At 44.9% G+C, this 23,174-nt stretch overlaps 1 protein-coding gene across 1 annotated transcript in view; it reads right to left on the reverse strand.

Moving 5' to 3' along the window:
* The window catches only part of KCNK9 (potassium two pore domain channel subfamily K member 9), an 84,687-nt gene extending 62,196 nt beyond the window's left edge, over positions 1–22,491 (reverse strand). The window contains exon 1 of the mRNA XM_008505304.2: positions 21,906–22,491. Coding sequence (XP_008503526.2) covers positions 21,906–22,491 — 586 coding nt within the window. The remainder of the gene's footprint in view (positions 1–21,905) is intronic.
* Between the last annotated feature and the right edge of the window lie 683 nt (positions 22,492–23,174).

Raw genomic sequence — 23,174 nt, forward strand, 5'->3', positions numbered from 1 at the left:
CCACTTCCCTGGGCAGACTGTTCCTATGCCTGACCACTTTTTCTAGAAATAAATTTTTCATAATATCGAATCTGAGCCACACCTGGTGCAACTTGAGGCCATTTCTCTCATCAACAACTGTGTAGAACCTCCACCTCCCTACAATCTCCTTTCAGGTAGCTGTAGAGAACGAGAAGGTCTCCCCTCAGCCTTTTCTTCTCCAAACCAAACAATCCCAATTCCCTCAGCTGTTCCTCCTAGGACCTGAGCTCCAGACCCTTCACCAGTTTTATTGCCCTTCTCTGGACATGCTCCAACACCTCAATGTCTTCCTTGTAGTGAGGGGCCCCAAACTGAACACAGTACTCCAGGTGTGACCCCACATACAGGGGGACCACTCCTGCCCTAGCCTTGCTGGCCACACTGTTGCTGATACAAGCCATGATGATGTTGGCCACCTGGGCACACTGCTGGCTCACCTGGCTGTCAGTTACCCTTCCCAGGTCGTTTTCCACCATTTTCCATTCACCACAACTCTCAGGGCTCAGCCATCCAGTTTTTAATCCAGTGAAGAGTATACCCATCTATGCCATGAGCCTCCAGCTTCTCTAGGAGAATGCTGTGGGAGAGCATCAATGGCTCTACTGAAGTCCAGGAGGACAATATCCGCAGCCCTTCCATCATCCACTAGGTCACTACCTGGTCACAGAAGGAGATTATGTTGGTCAAGGAGGACCTGCCTTTCATAAACCCATGCTGGCTTGGCCTCATCCCTTGGTTGTCCTGCACTTGTCCTGTAAGCTCACTCGAGATGAACCTCTCTAATTTTTCCCAGTATTGAGGTCAGATAGACAAGCTTGTAGCTCCCTGGATCCTACTTCCAGCCCTTCTTCAGGTGGGTGTCACCTCCAAGTCTCCAGTCATCTGGGACCTCCCCTGTTAACTAGAACTGTTGATAAATGATGGAGAGTGGCTTGGCAAGCTCCTCTGCCAGCACCTTTCCCATGTCCTTCATGACTCCTGTAACTAATCCATTCCATAAAAAGTCTCTTTTCCCTCTCTCCTTTGCCTTTCTCTAGTGCAGCTGGCACAGAGAAAAGCAGCACAGGCAGCAGCACACCCAAGAAGCCCAGAGCCTGTGCCAAAGCAGTGCAGAAGTTAACACAGCCCTGAGATGCCAGTCAGTTCTGTCACCTCCAGACAAAAAGTGACAAGGGACCAAACCACCGAGATATTTCCATTCCACTTTTGCATTTGCCCTGGGCGCTGCTGATTTTTCACAGACTCACATAGATTGTTCTCTCCTTTATCAGCAGCAGGACTCATCTTTCCCAGCTAGCCTACCTGGCGTGCCTTTTCCAACAATAACACCACTAAAGCAATTAACATTTCCTTTTAAGATTGGGAGTCAAGGTAAAAGCACTCAGCCTGCAGAGTGCCGCTTTCATCGGAAAGGGCTGGTGTGCTCTTCAAGGGGCAGAGAAGGATCATTAAACAGCTAAAAACACTCAGGCAGAGCAACAGCTTTGTAAGAAATAACTCGCACAGTCAGGTTTGGAAGGCAGCACATAAACAAGACCAGATTGAGGGTCCTGGCAATGGGCATCCTAAGAACAGACGAGCTGGAGAGGAAATAGTAACCTCCAGGTGGCACAAAATAACCTTCTCTTTCTGAGCTGCTGAATTGGTTGAAAGTCCTGAAGTTTTTTTGCCTACAACAAAACAGACCCACAATATAGAAATGTGAAGAAGTGCTGTCCTACTACATCCCAGACAATATCCATGCTCCAGGTACATCTGGTACATTGGACCCAGGAGAGGTGCATGTCAGGATGCCTGCCCTGTGACAGAGGACGTGCCATGTTCCTAGCGCAGGAGAACACCGTGCCTTCCAGTTGGCCTCTTTTCAGCACGCTGAAAAGATGAAAAAGATGCTGCCACATGCCAGGCAAAACCAGTCACGGGGATGGCTCAAAGTGTCTGACACATGGGGATGGCAGGGAACAATGTGCACAGAATTGGATGGACGGGAGGAGACAGCAAGATGACAGCCAACCCTACCCTCCATGGGCAGGGCTTACAGGCCAGCAGCAGGTCTTGGCACCAGCCCAGAAGGGCCTCAACTGGAAATGAGAAACCATCTCTGCAGAAGGTGCTAAGACAGGTGGCATCATATGAGGAAGAGCTGAAGAGCTTGGCATGAGCCCTGGAGGGGGGGGGCTGGGAGAGGGGGTGGCTTTGAGTGATCTGAAACCTGGCTGCCAGAAGTTGGACTGAGATCCACCAACTCATTCCACACAGCTCCCCAAACAGACACACTTCCTTTTCTTAGAAGCACAGATGCCTATATATATTTAAATCACTGCTCTAGTCAGGAGTTGTACTAGATGCAAATTTTGAAACTGGGGGGAGAGGGGAAGCGGTGAAGATTCCGGTATGTAATTTTCTCTTTTTTGGCTTATTAGATTATACCCTTGTTTAAGAACTAACTGTTCTTTTACTTGGTGTCCTTTTGGCAACCATCTCTACCTAGCAATACGTGGGTGTGTGCACTCCCCCAAGTTTACTTGTACTTGCATAGCAAGTTCAAATGAAATACAGCTCAGAAATTGTACTCCCGCAGTCCAGGAGCGGGAGTATTTAGAGCAATTAATCACTTAAATGAAGTCAACGGCAATGACTGGCACTGTAGAAGAAGAGAAAAAAAAAATGTTAACTCAGAGCACTACTGAAACGTGCTTTAAATACACAATCAGCAGAGGAAGGAGCACGTCTGCCTTAGCACTACGGTGACGGCAGCTTGGAGTTGGGCTGCTCACAATCAAAATTCTTCTTCGGGGCGACGAGGCCAGGAGAGTGGATTCAGCTGGTTTCTCCTTCCCCGAGGTAATTTTCCTCTCTTCAGTCACACAAGTAATAAGGACAATATTTAGTACTCCCTGAGTGTGGTTTAACCTAAAGAACAGCTCCGGGGAAAGTTTACGTGGCCCTGTCCCCACTTTACAGATTGAAAGCTGATGCATCAGTATACCTGCCACACCTTTGTCGCAGGACATTCCTGCTTTGGAGGTCTCTGTTTTCAAGACATCCAGAGCTGGAAGGTGTCCACAAATCCAGTCATTAAGCAGCACCTGGTCTTGGAAAATCAGACTTGCAGACTATTGATTGCGACTTGGATTCAATGCCATAGGTCTGACCATTTCTACTTGGGCACTGTCCAGTCCTGCTGAGGCACCACAGTTTCCATAGCCAAATACCTCCACAGGTCAGAATGTTCCCCACAGCATTTTACAACTCTCACACCAGTGTTTTTACCCCAGATTTTGCTGAGAAATGCTGATGACCACTGAAAAGAGCTGTGCTAATGATGAGCTTGACACTAGGATGCTAAAATTAGTGCAGAGAGCACACAAAACCTGTAGGTTCAGACAACACTGTGTTGGGATGCTTGAACCCTGCCTATTTTGTATCTCTGAGCTGTGGGAACCTCAGATGTTGTGCTAGACCATGTTACAGATACCTGTGCAGTGCTCATAGCCTGGGAACATATGGCAGTGCTTACTTCTGGAGGATTAAAATTAAAATCTGTACCTTCAGACTATCAGAAAGGACAGTGTCCCACATCCAGATCCCTACAGATCCTAGTTGTTGACTACAACCATGCAAGTCGAAGAGAAAGCCCTCAGACAAGCCCAATTTCTACTGGGATCTCAGGGCAGGTCACTCAAGATACAAATGCTCTACACCTGCAGACTACCACTTTCCATGAACTTCACCTTTCCCCCTCTATTGGCTTCTTCTTTTCCCACCACATCTTCAAGCTTTTAATGACCACACAGTCCTGCTCCATCTTCCTCAGCTCCTACTTCTCATCACCCACTTTGCCATCTGCAATGCCACTCGTGCCAGCTGTGACTAGCATTTTCTGGCTTCTCCAAAAAATGTCTCCAGGCATTGTTTCTTGGACACAAAAGGTGTCCCTGAACTACTATATGAGGCCAGAATTTTTCTTGGAATAAATTCTTCAGTTAGTCAGTGATGGTGGCAACCGAAAGCAATTAAAAGAACCTAATTGTTATTATTTTCATTACTTCTTCTCGTTCAAACCTATTACTTGTTGCACTCGTTTGTGTTTTGTTTCAAAGCAGCAGAGATTTCTCCAAGGCAGTGACTTACTCCTGTGTTACACACATATTCATCAAGCTCTTGTCAGTATCAACAGAGCTGGTACCTCATGCATGAGTCAGCTTGCAGAAAGAGCAGTTCTAACTTCTGGGCACAAGAAGACCAGAACCTACTGCAGATTTCATTAATACTTCACTTGGTCTCTTACTCCCTCAGGACTAACAGGGGAAGAAAGGCTTCCAAGGGAAGTTTGTGTGACAGGTAGCTGAAAAGGTGGGAAAGTGGCTTACCAGAGGACTCAGAGGTACCAGGCACCTGTACCTTTTTTTTTTTTGTCCTGAAAGGCATAATTTTCACATGTTCTTCAACGACTCCACACCCCGACCAACCTGTTTTCTAAACCCATAGTTGGCAGGGATGAGCTTGCTTGGCTTGGAAACTAGCCTGCAAAGTGCAAAAGCTACTTTTGAAAATAGAGCTTTAGTTCTGTGGTCTTGCGGAGACTTTTTTTGAAATTTCATGCTGGTACAGAGCCCAGTGCAGCAGGGCTTGGGTCCAAGGACAGTACCAATCATCAGGACTGGCTCTAAGTTTCAGTCAGCGGCAAATCAGAAGAAAACCACCATCAAATCCAATTGCATATATTTCTGCTATTGTCACTGCCAAGTGGTGAGCCACACAATCCAGCACATAGTAATTCACCTTCTTCCCAGGTGGATCTTACCACATCAGCAGCAACCCACTTACAAAGGCTAAATCTAGCAGAGTTACAGCTGCTGTAGGTTGTGATTTTGTAGCAGATGTAGACTGGCTTCAGAAGATGACAGCACAAAGCATAAGGCTGAATGTAAGGTAGGCACTTCCACTGGATTCCCCATATCAGTGGCCCCCAATCTTTTTGGAGTAACCCTCAGTGATGCCAGATATGGTGTCTCTGCCTCACCTCTACCATCCCATGCTAAACTCTAGCTCATTGCATCACCATCTCCCTACCCTTTCCTGGAACTACTGTATCCCTATTACTTTGATGGACCAAAGCATGGCCTCTGCTGCCTGCCACTGGCAACAGCCCTGGTGTTGAAGAGGTCTCACCCCTTATGCTCAGCTGAAATGAGAGATGGGTGAGAAGGAGGTAGGATTATGTATGCAGCAGCTGAGGGGATTTTGCCTACTCAGCCCTGACATAACCCCTGCTGCTGCTGTTGTCATGGTCAGGGTCATGGTCACCAGCCAAACTGCAACTGCTGGCCCCTGACTCCAATTCCTGTTGCTCCAGGACCAAAGGAAAACCAGCAGCCAAAGCTGCACCATCTCCACCTCTCAAGTGCTGCCACCTCTCCATCAGGCCACAGACTCTCCTCCTGACACCTGGAGGAGACAAGCCAGAGCCTTGTGAATATGCTCACTTCCACTCCTTCCAAACGCTAAGTTGCTCCTACACTGATCATTACCAGCTCCTCTGCCCCAAACTTATCCAACATTCTCAACAAAGTTTCCCAAATAAATGCTTTGAAATCTCAGTATACTGGTATCTTCTAACAAAAATATTCCATCCCAAGACTTCCAACCAGCTTTAGAAAAAGAGTTTAACTGCTCTCAAAATGCATGTGCTGCTTTCCAGCTGGATACACAGAGCAGGTTGATTTTGGCACATGTGCTCCATCATCTGTCTCCTTGCTAAGTTATGTATTTGGGATTATTAGTAAGTGAACCCAGTAACCAATCTATTCTCCCTGGCCCCTGCCTGACCTCCATTTCTTTTAATCCTCTGCTTTTCTCCAAGAAAAGAAAAAAGTGCAAATTTTCCCATACTCCAGTTTCTGGCTGTGAGCTTGCTGGCCCCTTCCTAGGGTGCTCTGCAGTAAATAAAGTTTGCACAGTGACATGAAGATCGGAGGATGCTTTGCAGGTGCCCAGAGATCTCTGTTTGAGCAAAGGTTGGTCCTTCATTAGATCAGCCCACGAGTAAAATGAAAGTGTGGTGACATGAGTGAACACCCTACTAGAAGCAAAGACAAGACTGCAGGCTCACTGATGAGTCACAAACTCTGTCTGTTCCAGTGCTCTGATTACATTGCTCATCCAAAAAAAAGCCTCCTTTGGAGCCATTAAGTCAGAATCTGTTCTCCCCTAGCTGTAAATCCCTCATAACTCAGTGAAGTCAATTGATTCATATTGGTGTAAGCAAAATCAGGAGCAGTCCACTTGCAGAGCCTTTGATCTTTCTGACTCTCTCTGAAGACAAGCTCTGAGAATGCCATTAAAGAGACAAGAAACCCAGGCCCCCAGGTCTCACAGACGCTGCAGGCACTCTGAGCAGCCAGATCAACATCAAGGACTGCAGTTGGGAGGTGAAGGGGAAGCCAGAGGAGAAACAAAAGCCTTGTGTCAACCCTTCAAGATGAAAGGCTGGGAACTTCCCAGAGGGCCTATGGACACTTGTAAAAGGGTTGGATCACATCACATCACAAGGTTTCATACAAAAGAAAACAAATTGTCCATCTGTCTGTCTATCGATTTATGTTTCAGGCAATGTCATCTAACAGAAAAGCCCCCACAGCGAAGCACATCACATTTGTGATCTCCTGTAGCTCTTCAGAAGACTCAGTGAGTGTACACACCTTTTTTCCACACAGAGAACTAAACCACTAGGAAGCTAAAGACCATGAGATCCAAACATTTCTGTTTCAGGAAATCATCTGAATGAAGGATTCCAAGCAATGGTCCATTTTGTCCTAATAGATGTTGTCAATTTCTTCCTCATCTTCAAAGCCTCTACCAATGTGCTATGCAGGAAAATATTTCAGCCTCTCCATGGCAAAGAGTTCTGCAAGTGGAATGGAAGCAAAAGCCACTGTTCAAAAGACACAGGATGTCCCCTATAATATTACATGTATTAGGCAAGAAACCAAAGAATGGTCCTGGGTCACAGGGGCATTTTCTGCTTTAAACTCCAAAACAGATTCTACTGAGACAGGTGATGACATGGTCTTCCAGTTGGGAAGAACATCAACCACCTGCTTAGTCCACAGTCCTATCTCTTGCTCCCTGGCTCAATGGGGATATCAAGTTCTCAGTGGAAGAGGATAAGAGATGCTGCCTTCAGCAGCCAAGAGCAGCTTGGCTTGAACAAATTCAATATAGAACCCTGCAAGAATAGCTTGAATATTACTGATTGCATTGGAAGATGTGAAGAATAAAGGAAGAAGGCCACGAGGCATAGACTGGAAAGCATAAGGACATTCCTCTGTCTAGGATTCCCTCCAAGCAGAAGAGCAGCTGAGGAAAATAAAGCTTTCAGAATGCAGAAAGCTAAGAGGCTGTCACCTCTTGGATGTCCTGAACCTAACGCTTGTTCCTGCAAAGTAATTTTTTAAGTCAGTGGAGATGACTCAGGAAAAAAGAGCTTCTGAGGAGTTGTTTCTAGTAATGTTGTAACATCTATGAATATCTATCCATTTTGGGTAAATATTATCACTTGTTTCACTGACTTAATGCTCGTTGGAGATTCAGAATGGGAAAACTTCTTCTGACATTTAACATCAATCCCCATCAGGACTTCTGTCCCAGACCCTGCATTTAATATACAACCTCTAAGTTCTGAAATGAGGTTCCCTGGGTTATAGATTTCCCACAGCACTGAAATGTGCACAGTGTGATAGAGACAAAGACAGAGACATCTGTAATGGCTAACATGGAACAGTATTGATTTTGTTGGTTATATGATGTTTATTTACTTTTTTAAGCCCTGTTTGAGAACATTTTCTGTTCCTTTCAAGCTATTGCCACATTTTCCATTTGCTCCAGGAGCTAATATTGATGCTACACCGTGTGTGTGAATTTGTTGGGTGAGTAGGAGGAGAGGCTTCCTTCAAAACACAGGCTCAGGAGACCAGATTCTGCACACATTCATCTCAATTTAAAGCCAACAAATACACCAAAACAACCAAGTTCCACAGGATTTACAGAGAATCAAAATATTCCCCAGTCTGTGAGGTTCCACCATTTTTGTCTGTTGGGAAAGATATAGGTCATCTCTCCTACTCCTTGTAATGGAAGGGGGTGGGAACACAATACCACATGGGAACAATCAAGCAGATTTATGGTGAATTGCTGTATGAAGAGGATTAACAGGGTGGTGGGAAGGGAATGAATCAGCCAGTCCCAGTAAGACAAAGAAATTTTTCAGACACTACCCTGGATCTCACCCACGCAGATACAGATCTTTTCTTGGCCCCTGTGAGACAGCACCTCTTCCTCTCAAAAAATCTGGTGTTGTAATATCATGAAAACCTATAAAAATTACTCTGTCATGAGCAAATCACCTGATCCTATGCTCAACCAGTGAGGTACAGCCAGTCCACTGGTGCCAAGCCAAGCCCAAGGCATCCAGAAATGCTTCTGCCAAGCCCAGACCTACACTGAAGTCCAGAAATTATGGAACTCAACCAAAGTCTGGGCAGCTGAACATCCAGAATTAGGGAAGAATTCAACCAAGCCATGGAAGATGAAGATCTGTATGGTCATGATCTCAGAGTTATTTCAAGAAAGTGCCAGGGGAGGTTTAGGTTAGATATTAGAAAGAATTTCTTCACGGAGAGGGTGATTAGGCTATGGAATGGACTGCCCGGTGAGGTGGTAGATTCTCCGTCCCTGGAAACACTTAAAAAAAGACTGGATGTGGCACTCAGTGCCATGGTCTAGCAACTGCTCCGGTGGGTCAAGGGTTGGACTAGATGATCTCTGAGGTCCCTTCCAACCCGGCTAATTCTATGATTCTAATTCTATGATTCTATGAAAGTCATGTATCTATCTCACTGTTATGGTGTAAAGACACAGGCTTGAAGCTCATGGAAGGAGAAGGATGTTTTGAAAAACAAAGATGGAGGCAATACAAAGGCTTAGAGGCCTCACCCAGAAAAAAAAAAAAAAAAAAAAAAAAAAAAAAAGTGCATTTGGCCTTAAAATCTGTGTAGTAAATTATCTGTTCTCCCCTTGGTGCAGGCAAGTAATTCCTCTCACTTTAATGGACAATTTTATGGCTGCTAATAACATTTGTAGCTAAGATAATGACAAGGATAATCAAATCCCATGCTTGAGGGCATAAACTGATTGCTGCGGGGGTTAGCAACGAAATCACCATATATTGCACAGGTGTATTATGGGATAGATTTCCTTCCTCCAAAGCAGAGAGGCATTGGTGTCTGCCAAGACAACAGACTGGATGATTGTCTGTGCTATGGAAATTGGTGGTTTGTATGCATGGGATTTAGGGAAAGAGGACAAACCTCTTTGTTTCATCAGGACAGAATTTGTAACCCAAAATGCAAAACAAGTGGGGGTTGCAAGATGCATATTTATTAATGCCTGTTCTAGCTGAACAGCTCTCTTAAAGACAAGTTCATCCCTGGCAGTAATAAGGTCCACTACAAGATAGCAAATGTTCCTGCACATTTAGCACAGCACTCAGAAACATCCATAGGGTGTTATAATCCCAGAAGCTGAGGGCTGGGAGGAACATCAATAAATAATATAAATTATTTCAGAATGCTTAAATCTTAAACCCATCACTTAGAGGCTCTTCAACCCATATCAGCTCCTGCCCAGCTGCTATCAACCACCCACTCCTAGGAATACCTGGTTTGGAGAGACCTCAGGAGGTAATCTGGTCCATTCAGATCTGAGGCAGAATAAAGTATGCAGAGCCCATGTGGTGGACAATTGTTTAACCCATTCAGATAAATATCCTACTACTGGTACTTTGGAGGTTCCCTGTTACACCTGTGTTCACAGCTGACAATGATCCTACATCTGTCATGCTGAAGAGTACACCTTGGGTAGATGTGCAGGAAAAACTTATCCCTGTCCTCTTTACAACAATCTTTCACATATTTGAAGACTTATTAGTATCAACTTCACACATTTCCAGATTAAAGAATCTCTGCCCACACTGAATACAGGTCAGGTTTTCTCTTGGCATTTTGATTTCTTTCCCCTCTTAACACTTTGATTTTTCTGATCCTTTCTCAAAACACTATGTGCCAAAAACTGGACTCAATACCAACAACACAGAAGAGCTACCTTGTATGAATTACATCCAACATGTTCTGAACACCTCACACCATGGAACCATATTCAGTCTGCAATCCACTTCATCAGCACAACCTTGCAGTACTTTCATCCAGTCAGTTCACACCATTTTCTATACATGCATTTAATGTTTCCTTTGCAGTGTAATACTTTGCACTTGCCTTTATTGAATTGCATCATATTGATTTCAGCCGATTTCTCCAATTTATCAAAATCATTTTGTATTCTGCTCCTGCCCTCCGAAGTGCAAGCCACACCTCTCAGAATTCTATGAGCACTCTCATTCTATCAGCCAAGTCATTAATGGGAAAATTACAACAAACCACAAGACAGCCCCTTGTAAGACTGTACATGCTATGTTCATCTACAAAAAACTACAGATAATTTCACTTTTTTTTTTTTTTTTTTTTCTCCTGTTGTGAAATTACCTCATGTCAGATTTAGCAAGGGGCAGCTGGGTTTGTATTTTATGCCCTTTTTACAACCACCTGCAGACTGTGTTTGCTTTTCACACAAGTGGTAAGTCCAGCCACAGGGTGTGTGTATCCAGACCATGCCCCCACCTGTGGCAATTCCAGTCTATGTTTTTCTACTGTGAGTATAAGAACCCCATGCTATTAGAATGCCCCATACCTAATAAATATAAATATCTAATGATCCCCGACTATGAGCTAGACCAACTACTCTACTGAAAAAAAAAAAAACAAAAACAAAAACAACCCAGAGAAATCCAATGTGAATTACTCAAGAAATAATTGGGTTTGTCCCAGTTTGTCCCTCATGATCCCCTGGGTACTTTCACGTTGATTATTTTCCAGCTTGGTCAACTATCTTTCTGAGTATCAAATTTAGGCTGACTGAGCATTAACTCCCCATGTTCTCTCCTGTCCCTTTTTTAAAGATAGGCAGCATGTTTGTTTTTCCCTGCAACAGCCACTGGTAGAGCTGTTCAAACAGCAGCCATAAAAAACTGGTGACAGTGCTGACAGTGAACAGTTGCTGCTTAGAGAAAAGGTTTGATTCTTATCCAGATACTCAGCTGGAGACAAAACTGTAGGATGCAATGATAATCCCCCAAGGAAATGGGAACCTCCAGCAAAAAAAGGACAAGATGAACTCAAACAGATCCCAAGAAAGATCCAAAACAAACTTCAAACAGCCTGTGTCTATACAGAACCATTAAAAATAAGGCAGGAGGAGACTATTCCATACCTTGCTACAAGGAAGGACAGCATACACAGGTCACTCTTGACAGATGCTTGTCTATCCTGTTCTTCAAGACCTAGCAAAGAGCCCACATCCTCCCCAGGCAATGTGTTTCAGTGTTTCACCAATATCATTGCTAGAAAGATTATTTTTTTTTCTCTGAGGCCACTCTAATGCTTCCTTGCTGTTGTTTAACAGCTTTTCTTATTCCCCATATCCCACTCAGGTTCTTCGGGAACAGATCATGCTTTTGATCTGAGTTACGAAGCACCCCAGGCTGCATTCTTTTCAAAGAGGTCATGGAAATATTTTGCAACAGCTCATCACCCAACCTGTGGTCAGGTTTCAGCCAGTCATCCAAATCAGGACCACATGCTCAAGAGCCAGCAAGTTCCACTGTGATATCCATCACTAAATCCTCAGAGCCAAGCCTGCATCCCACACACCTGCCTCTTCAGCACCATGAGCCTGCGCTGCATCTTGAAGAAAAACCTCCTGAAACCTTTTTTTTTAAAAAAAAAAATGATCTATGTCATACCAAAACACCAGCAGCTGACCTACCTACATCATAAGAGCATCGACCTCAAACATCATAAAAGAAGAGCAACTTAGGTTTTATGAAAAATTATCTCTGGTGCCAGTCCAACATGTCAAACCAGAGCTGGATGCAACCCACACAGACTGAGCTATCACAAGCATAGGAGTGGTACAGAAGCTTCCAAATCAAAAATATAATAAGGGGGGGATAGTGGAGAAAGAAAGAAATCTGAAGCCATGCTGAATCATACCTAGAGCTTCTCAGGCTTCAGAATAATCTCTTGGATATGTAGTACAATCATGAAATTACTTGTAACACTGTTGATTTGCCTCTGTGGATCTACATCTATAGGCATCAGCTTTTGTTGTTTCCTCTGACTGGCAGAGTACACTCATGTTGCTACTAAGTCCTAATTGTTTTGGAAAGTGCCTTTTACTTCTAGGTAGGATGTGTTTAAGAGCAAATCATGAGTTTAAATCTTTGTTGCTAAAAAAAATTGGATGGTTATTTATTTGTTCATCAGCAAAAACCCCAGAAAAGAATGTAGAAGCTGCCAGGGCACCACTACAGAATGAATAGCTACCATCTCTTTCCTCTTCTTGTGATGTTCATTCCCATATGAAACAGTGAAGGAAGGGAGAAAATCTGAGAAACAGTTTGAAAAAATCACTGAATTGTTAATATATTAATTGAAAGGTCAACTGAAGACTTCCAGTCAAATCACTGGGATTTCCAGGTACTTCTGATGGCACAAATCCAGTGCTACTGTTTTAACCATCAGTTGCCTAGAACTAGCTCTATCTCATTTCTAGTACACCTAAGTAATATTGAAAAAAAGTCTGCTCTGGTAACTCATACACAGTGTACAGGAGCAAACAAGCAGCAGATCTTTCATGGAGGATGTGGCAGAGTAATGGTGGGTAGATTCCTTCAAATGTTGGGAGAGATTTCCCAAATATTGACCTCCAGAATTCTATGTCCCAAAATATGCTTTTTTCCCCTCTTTGACAGTCTAGGGCAACCCAGTTTTCTTGACAGCCTAGTATATGTAATAATCCTGGATAATGCTGAAAGGGCATCCTTCTCTTTTCTAGTAAGCAGAAAATAGCATATGCTTTATCCTGTAAAAAATTCTGCTGAAACTCCAGGAGAACCATTGGGAGCTCAAAAAGTCTCTCAAAGTCCAAAGCCCAGAAAAAAGATGTGGGGGAGCACTGAGACTTAAGGCACCTCAGCAGGTATGAGGTGTTTCTCTGAAGCAAGGCTGTAGCTGAGAGTTCAATGTTCAATCATCTTTATTTCATGAACAGTTTCAAAACATTTCAGATGAAGTATCTTACACAGCACAGCCTGCACACAGAGCCTTATGGTCAGGGCTCCACATCTTTCCACCTGCTGAAACTCATTTTCTTCAGGTCCCCTACTTTCCAGAGTAAAGTTACCCTGAGTACCAAACTGCAGATTTTTCAAAATTCTTAGTAATAATATTATTTTCACTGGGTAAAGTCAGACTTGTTTCAACATACAGTCCAAACTATTAACATCTAACAGTTGGACTCAATGATCTTAGAGGTCTTTTCCAACCTAGATGATTCTACCATTAGAACAGCAACTGCTCATTGGTTGAAATAACAGAGGTCTAGAGCTTTGAAAGAGTATCTGACACCTTTTTCCTAACATGCCTGGTCCTGAAAAGTTTCAGATGGGTGTTAAATGCAGAAAAGTGACAGCTCCAAACTCCAGGTGGGTTTGTTGCAATGGCTCATTTCTGATACAGTTCCCAGTGTCATGGCCTGTGATAGTTTAAATATACGAGGAAGACACCTTCTCCAGGGGACATCAAAAGAAAAGAGGTTGAAAGAAATAAAATATTCCATCTGCACCCAAAATATCTCTCTAATGAATTAATTGTAGTGTACATCAGAAATTGCTGACAGTGCCAATTGCCTTGGGAGGAGATCCCTTTTATTTCTACCTTCCCTTCAATATATCCAGAATATCCCAAAATTGGGAATCTACAAACATTTCCTCCTAGCTAATCTCCTGCACTGCACAATGAGAAAGTTGCTGCCAGTTTCGTTCATCAATCAGTGCCTTGAAGCTCTTAGTGAAATGTTTGCATCTGAGAAGGCTCAAAGAAAGGGGATGGAGCCTCTTCCCTGATGGGAGAGCAAGGAGACACTGAACCTGCCCTCAGACACCTTTTAGCCCCACTACCTGCCTCTGCTTTTCTCTGAAGATTTTCTTTCCTGCTGGTGCAGGGAACTGGAAGGTCAATATAGCTTATTCCCTTCTAATCATCCTACCAAGTAACAGATACACCAGGCCTTAATAGAGATATGGCTTTCACTGACATGCCCTAATCATCTCCATAATGAATGCAGTTAAAAAAAAAAAAGAAAAAGGATACCTAAGCCTTTACCCAGCTGAGGACTGCATGAGCCTCTTGTGGCAATTGGCCAGATACTTGAAAAAAAAATTGTCACTTCATTCCTCAGGAAGGAAAAAAGCTAGGAAACATAGGAGGTTCTGCCACCAAAACAGAAAAGAAGTTGCTCACACTGAAAGAAAGCAAAATTAAAAAAAAAAAACAAACAAAAAACCAAACCACAACCCACCACTGAAAGAAATACCTAACATTCTTCCTCAATATTTCTCTTTGCTTAAAGTTTAAGGTATGCAGTAAGCATGTTGTTTAGCCTTTCACTTTCAACTAAATATATATATATAAATGTCAAATATCAATGTCAATATGTCAAAATCAACACAAGCTCCAGCTCCACGAACTTTGTTTGCTTCATTATTAAAAGTAAATAAACCGCTACTACAAATATTTTCCAGGAACTGGCTTACTATAGAACAGAACTTTTTGCATTGCAGAATTCATGTCAAATGATGGCCTGATCCAAAACTACTGGGACTCAAAATATCATCTCTATTATATATTCCCTCCAACATACTTTGGATTGGGCTTTAAAATCTGGGGGGGGTTTGGCCTAACATTCCCTAATCCATAAATCTATTAGTGTTAATCAAAGAAAATTCCATAGCTTCATCAGCAACATCAACCTCAGTTGTTTGTAGTCAAGGCACAGGCACCTGGTAGGGTTTGGTGACTTGTGGGAAGGACTGGATCCATATATTTGAACTTGAAGTCAGAAGATTCCATAGACTACAATCCAGAGATGATAACTTCAAACTCATTTGCATCACAGCACTCTACTTCTGTGGAATTTCAGAAGTGATGTCTTCTGATATCCACAAGCCCAAAAGAGAGGAATAGGCTTGCTACACATGGCAAACATCTGTTGCAAGTCCTCAGTAACCTGTTAGTTCAACTTAAAAGTGGCAAAGACTCTCACTGATTACTTCTGCATCACCAGCAAAAGTCCTTCCTAGCACCTGTTACAGGGGAAGGAGATATTTCAAATGGCCTTTATCTGGATCCAGTCAAAGATCTTGAGAAAAATCCATAGAAACTCAGTACCTAAAAACCTAAAGGACTTTGACAGAAGATGCATAACAATAACAAACAATTAACCAGAACTGTGTGATCCTTCATGTACTAAAGCTCCAGGTTCTATTATTATTTCATGTCAGGAGATCTAAACTGCAGGAGCTGGCCAATATCACCTTGAATTGATTACGAAACTTGATTTTTGGTTCATCTTCACTGTTTAATCTGGTTAAAAACTAGTGCCATGTGGTCTGAAAGAGTGAGAAGCGAGTAGTTTGGCAATCAGAAACAGTTCCCAACCTGAACCTTCAGAAAGTCATTTTATCTTCTTTTCTCTAAATTGAGGATAATTTTTAAACAGAGGTTTTGTGAAGATGAGTCACCTCATGTCAGTACAGCATTCTGAATATAAAGTGCTGTGCAACTCCAGCTCAAAGCCAGAAGTGAAGGGATACACCCTGGAACTGAAGGAACCAAGCACCTCAGATCAGATTCCCTTCAAGGGAAGACAGCAGCACTCCAGTCCTGGATGGACCAGCAGTGTCTGTCCCAAAACCTGTGATGTCCAAAAGTCCAACTCTCCATTCATCAGTTTTACTTTAGATCAATCAGAAGGGTTTCTGTTCTTATGGTGAAAGCAGGCCCATAACTAACAGCTAAACTTATTCTTAATCTCAAACACCTCCTCTCCCTCCCAGTTCTGACCTGTAAAATTCTACTTGCCATCCTTGTATCATCAGCAGGATCCTTTATTCTGCTGCTAACTGCTTTCCCAAAAGACTCACCAGCACCTCTAATTTATAGCTTTCTCAGTGGGTAAACACAGATTTTCCTATGCTGACACATGCAAAGATAAACAAGTGGTTTTACCGAAGAGAAAAAATAAATAAATCAATAAGCAAAGATCATATAGTGGAGAAACTGGAATTTCAAAGATCTTTGGCATTCTTTCTCACAAAAAACAAGTTGCCCAGGAATTATTAGAACTCAGGGCGTGGAAAAAGGAAGATTCAGAAAATCATAGAACATATGGCTGATAAAGACTTCAAGAGGTCAGCCAGTCCATCTTCCTCCCCAAAGGCAGAAGCAGCTGTAACTTAACTATTCCTGGCAGATTTTTGTCTCAGCCCTTTTTAAAATGCTCCAATGATGGAGATTCCACAGTCCCCTTAGGCAATCTCTTGCAGCACAAAACCACCCTGACAGCTAGAAAGAGTTCCTTCATGCCTAATCTAAATCTGTAAGGTGTAAATCACCTGAGTTACAGAGAGAAGTTACAAATAGTTAGGAGGAAATCAAAGGGCACCGATTCCCCCCCCAAAAAACCAGACTGCAAGACACTGATTTCTTAGACTTGGTTACAGTAAGAAATCTGCTGAGTGGCTGGAGGCTTCTCGATGCTTCCCTCAAACTGTTTTCAGCCTCTTACTGGATATTGCATTTGCACTGCCAGGAAGCCATGCAGAGGGAAGTTGTGGCATCAGCCTGAGCTGTATTTTTTCCTTGCTTATCAGTGATTTTTAAAAAGCTTTTGCTAATGGGCCTCTGGCAGGAATGTGAAGTATCATTGTAAAACCAGTTTCAAAAGAACTCAGGAACTGCTTCTATGAACTGTGAGCAAAGCAGCCACAAAGTGTCCTCTGCCTTAGCAGAAAATTTATTTGGGTATTTTTTTTTTAAGATTATAGTGTGAAAAGATCTTACAGAATATTTCAGTGATGCAGAGGAACGAAATCTTACGCACATTTCATCTTCATGCTGCTCCCTGAAGCTGACCTCTTCCTTGCCTACGAGATACCACCAACAGATATTACAAGCCCTGGTCATCCAGTATTCTCCACAGAAGGCTCAAATAATATGAATGAAAGATTTATTACTTCAGTGCATCTACAAGCATTCATATCACCAGAAGATCTTGCTTTCTACTTTCACCTGGGTTTATTAATAATAGAGTGTCTTTAATCTACTCTGTGCTTGTTTGCTTTTTATATAGAAGGTATGACCTTCATGGCCCTAGCAAGTCATGAATGCAGCAGTTAACTGACCAAAGCATTATTGTGTTTGTTCTCTGTCTTTCCCTTTTCATCTCTTGTCTTCTTCCTTTCTTTTCCCTGAAAACTGTCCATCTGTCATGACTCCCCACTCAAAGCTTTTCAGTGGACTGCTTCTAAACATTACCATCCTTCAAAAACATAGAGGAGACCCCAGAGTCTGGCCTGAAAGGAAAGGTAATACTAACAAAATAATTAAAACACATTAAACACTTAATTAAAACACATTAAAACACTTAAGTCTCTTCCTAATCTAAATTAAAGACCTCACAACACCACCAGCTTGGTATTTTTGTACCCATTTTATAGAAGGGTAAAGTGATGCAGAGAAAGGACATGGAGACTTAACTACTATGCTGAAATGGATTTAATCATGTTTACTTAGTTAATTAATGCCCATTCAAGTTTCCTGTCAGGCCACCATCGGCCAGTAGGACACAATTTGGATGGAATCAGTTTTTGAGTGTAGAGCTACTCAGTTGCCAAACAGCTGATCATAGATGGATATTCCATTCACTATTGCAGGTATTGCACCACATTCTTAAAAAATGTCATGTCTGAGTTCACCAGGATAGTTCAGTCACTCCTTGTAGTAGCTTTGAGATTGGAAACTAAGGCCTAAAAGCTAGAAAAAGAGACTCACAACTCACAGCACACACTGTCTGTATTTTGCTCCCCTTGCAGTTCTCTCTCATAACAAAAAAAAAAAAAAATTTAAAAAAAATTTAAAAATCCTCAATCTGTTTGTTGTTTCAGTTCATTTTAGGGTGACATAAACAGCTTTCAGTTCTTTACATTCTGTACAAGCCTCCAGAAATATTCAGTGTTTACTAGAGCCTGGCAGTGTTAAATCAAGTATGACTATCACCCTTTAAGGCCTAAATGATGGAGCGATATCCATACCAATAACACATTTTGACAGTGTTGACACTTGCTTACATAGAAGCAGTTTACTCACTCCTATAAACTTGTAGAAAAGGGCATTAAAACTTAGTAGAAATCCTAGGAGTTACTTTTTATTTTCTAAAGGTGGTGTTTTCACCCATTCTACCCAGCCTCTTTGTGAACTCTGTCCTTACTCTACAGCATATCTCATAAGAGACAAAAAAGCTGTCTCATAAGAGACAAAAACTTGACTAAATTGTTCTCAGTCATCAATCGGGCTGTGTAACTGGGAATGGACAGGAAATTATACTAGCAAACTCTGAAGTGAAAACAATCCAAAATAAACTCAGCAACTGGTGAGAGTCAAGAACAGCTTATTAGTTCATTTCGATCAACTTAAAGCTCGATCATCTAAAAACTTCCAAGAAAAAAACAAACAAACAAAACAAAACACAAAGAAAAAAACATTGGGGAAACAGACAAAAAAAAAAACCAAACCAGTTTCTATTTATTTGAATAGCCCTCTCTTCTTTGTTTAGTACTCAGCTTAACATGTGAGCAACAACCCTCTTACTAACCCCTAAAACGCTGTAAATGAGACAAAAACCGAGAGCTGCCCAAGCCCCAGCGCTTCACCTTGCAGGGGAGGCTTCCAGTTTTCCATCCTCCCTTCCAAACAGGTCTTGAACGATGTGTTTGCAAAGGAAACAGCAACCCACGGAGGTTGCCTGGCGGGAGGGAAACCAGACCCGGCAGGGGTGGGGAACCGGACCCGGCTGGAGGTTCCGTTCCGGTCCCCGCTGTCTCCGGGCTCCGCCGGAGCTGTCCCTTCAGCACCACCGCCCGCCCCGCCCCGGACCCGCCAGCCCCTGCCCGGGCTACCGAGCGCTGCTGGCTCATGGTCCACCGGAGGTGATAAAGAGTTTCTGATTAAATTTAAAGCCCCGGTAGTTGAAATCAAGGCAGGGAAGAGGTGATGGTTTCAGACGTGTTGCTAACACGGCGCTATGGAGGAGAACAATTAAATTAGACGTAGCCTGCTAGCGCGTTGCTGGAGTTCGCGGTGGGCTGATTCCCAGCACTCTTCCCTGAGAAGGAGTTTTGTGGAGATGGATGCAACACTCTAGATTAGGAAACGAAGGGTTTTATTCACTCTGTTTTAAAAACCAGCCTGCAATGGGGAGTTTAAATACACTCCTGCAGGAGCACCTACTGACTACAGCCTGTTCAGTGGTGCACACGCTGCTGCATGTGCTTCGTGGGGTCTGTCAGGAAGGTTTCAGAGGGTGAAGGAAATGGGAGAGTGTACGCAGAGTCAAAGTAAAGAAAAACCATGGCAAAGATTATTATGAACGTTTAAGATCACTGCCTTGTGCAAGAAACATAGAGAAGAAATCTTCTCTGCCTACAAACTTAGATATAGAAAGTCATTTTTCCCCCTTTAAAACAAATTCTTTTAGGATAAGTAAGAAATTTTAAAAAAACAAACCTTCCATGCTCACTTTTAAAGACCACTGGTAGATCAGATAGCATGCTACTCTAGGGCTGAAGAGATGACAAACAAAACAGAAGTGCGTTTGGCAAGACGCAGATAGTAACTATTAATAAACTTTTGAAAGACAGATCCCATATCCTCCTGGAGCAGGGGTTTCCAAACGAACAATCATTAAAGAATATCTGTTTTCTGCAGCATTATTTATTATCACTCTTCCTCACAGTGGTTCCCAGTTGCTATAGACATTTTAAATTTAAACAAGTCTAACATCCCAAAGCACCTCTGCCTACAGAAACACGCTCAGTGGTGTACTCCTTCCTGTGTAAAATATGATCAAAGCAGCAAACTACTGTAAAACCACCTCAGGCTCAGTCAGTGACAGGTAGAATAAGAACACAGAGAGTACTGCAACCACCTCTAAGGCAGGAGTGCAGAGCACTGTGAGTACACAGGAGTGTGGAAGCCTTATACTCCAGAGAGGCACAAAAGTCCTGTGCTCACTGAGAAGAAATAAATGACTAGAAACAGATCAAGGAAGACAGAATCGGTGACCAAAGAAGGGAGGAGAGTTCTGATATTGTAACCAACAACAGCAAATCTAAGTCACAAGCCAAAGTTACATACCTTATATTCTACAGTGTAGGAATATATGCATCTTATATACATATATATTAACAGAAAAAAGAGAGATTATACCTTAAAAATCTTATCTTTGTAAAGGCAAACAGGTTTTATCATGTCAGATGGCCGTTCAAATGAAATCTTTTACTGCCTCAGCTATAACACAGTCAAATACTAATGTAGGTAAACACTGCACAAAGGGCAGCAAGCAGCACATTCTGCTGAGAACTGTCAGTATCTTCAGGTGGCAATGTGCAAAATTCTTGTAACAAGCCCTAATTGATAAAAAAATGAGTCCTTCTGTATGAATAAGAGACCTGTTCTTTCATGTCCTATTCAATACAAGGCACTATCAAGCTGCCAACGGGGAAGGTCCTTCCAGATCTCCCCAGATGTTACAGGGGAAGATCTTAGATGTGCTGGGAGAAGGACGTATCAACCACCTCAGTAAATCCACCCTATTGAACACAAAACCAGGAAGAACAAACTTGCTCAGCAAGACACAGCCAGAGTTGTGGCACAGTTCTGCACTCACTCAGCAGCCTCCTGTTATCGTGGCATTCATTTTTTCCAGCAGGGAAGGAAACTTTACACAAAACACTCTGCTTCAGCTGTGGGAAGCAGACAAGTACAAAATGACAGCCTGTGGCTCTGTCCATTGGCTGTCCCTCGATTGTCCTGGGAAATGTGGGGAGCTCAGCAGCACAGATGGGCATCACTTTGCCTATCAGACCACGCACCCACAAAGAGGAGGCACACTGTGCCTCTGTTGGTACTCTGTTGGAGACTGTGACCTGTTGGTACATCAGATACTCCAGATGTAATAAAAACTTTTGGAACACATTGGGAATGCTCAGGAGAGGCCCAGCAATGGGACCACAGCTGTGTAAAGCTCCACCACAGCCCTTGCCAACGCCAAAACAAAGTTTGGGAAAGCGTGGCTACACTTGGCCACATCAAGGGCTCTACCAGCTGATCCAGTTCCCATGTCCTCATCGTTTTCATCCTCATCCAACTGCCTTTTGACTAAGTTTTTTCCCGACACCTCTAAAGCAAAGGTGCAAAGGTCATCCTTCCTGAGAGGAACGCCAGAAGAGTGTCACCCTGCCTCTTCCCCCCTCTTCTTGCCACCCAAGCAACAGATCAGTGGTAGCCACCTGGCCAGTCCCAATCCCCATATCAGGTTAGTCTCACTCCTCTCCAGTCCTGCCCAGGGGACACAGGCACCATCATCTCCAGAAGAGGTGCAGGACACCACCAAGTCCAACAAGTGCCCGTGAAGAACACTGAATTACATAATACAGGAGGGAAGCCAGAAAACTCATTTGCCACTTAACCCTTTGCATTCCATGCCCCCCCTGACCCTCTCCCTTTCACCCATTGAGGGGGGGGGGGGAGGCAGATTTTGCCCCAGCCCCGGCCCTGGCCCCTGAGGCCTCCCCGAGGTGAGACACTCACCAATGGTCGTGATGACCGTGATGGCGAAGTAGAAGGAGCCAGCGAATTTCCACTGGACGCCGGCCCGGTGCGGTTCAGACTGCATGATCACCAATTCCAGCTGCCGGTAGTCCTCGCTGGTGATGTTGTACTTTCCTTTGAGCCGAATCTCCTCGGCTTTGAGTTTCTCCTCCTCCCGCATCTCGTTGTCGGACTCCAGGGCATCAAAGACGGCAGCCCCGACCAGCAGGTAGGTGAACGTGCAGATGATGAGGGACAGGGTCCGCACGTTCTGCCTCTTCATGGCAGCCAGCAAGGGGCGAGTGAGGGGACCATGTCCCCCCCTGGCTGCCCGGGGATCCGACAGGCCGCAGCAACCGCAGCAGGGGGGCAGGGGCCGGGGGGGCTGGCGGCCCCCGCCGCCGCCGCTGCCGCTGCTCCGGGGCAGCTTGTGCTGCGGCGGCGGCCGCTCTCCGCCCGCCTGCTCGGACTCCTGGGAGGAGGAGAGACACAGAAGGCTGCTGGAGCGTCGGGACCAGGTGCCCTGAAGCCGGGAAACTCTGCGCAGGACCTGCCCAAACCAAGCCGTCCCAGTGCGCAGGGCCATCCAGGGCACCCCCGCTCCTCCCCAGCACCGAGGCCAGGGGCAGGGGGTCCCCGCCCCGGCCCGGAGTCCTGCGGCGGGCGGGTCCCCCCTGCAAAGTTGTCGCGGAGGCGAGGGGAAGGGTCCCCCGCAGCCCGGGCGGGGCGCGGCGGGGAGGCGGAGGCCACCGCCGTCCCCAAGTTTCTTCAGGCGGCGCGGCGGAGCCCGGAGGGGACGGGCGGCGGCAGCGCGCCCATCGGCGGAGGGTCGCGCAGAAGGGGCGAGGGGCGGCGGAGGACGTCGGCGGCCCGACCCGCTCCGGCCCCGTCTGCTTGGGGGAGCGTCGGCCGGGCGGGTCGGTACGGGCTGGGCGCTTTATTCCTTCCGCCGCGGTGCGAGGCGGGCGGCAGGGAGCCGGGCTGCTGCAGGTGGCCGCTGCACGGATAGCGGAGCGGCGTCCGGCGCGGAGAGGGCGGCGGCGGTGTCAGGCGGCGGGCGGGGAGTTGGGGGCAGCATCCCCGGGCGCGCCGGGCCGCGCCGCCGCTCCGGCGGGAGGCGGGAGTGCCGGGCCGCCGGCGTAGCCCTGGCGGCGGGGAGCCAGAACCGAGCGGGAGGAGCGGCGCGGAGCCGCCCCGGCCGGCGGGCGGGGGAGGCGGGAGGGCAGCGAGGAGGCGCCCGCCGGGCGAGCCGGCAGCCGCGGAGCACCT

The sequence above is a fragment of the Calypte anna genome, chromosome 2, assembly GCF_003957555.1.
Source record: "Calypte anna isolate BGI_N300 chromosome 2, bCalAnn1_v1.p, whole genome shotgun sequence".
NCBI classification, from domain to species: domain Eukaryota; kingdom Metazoa; phylum Chordata; class Aves; order Apodiformes; family Trochilidae; genus Calypte; species Calypte anna.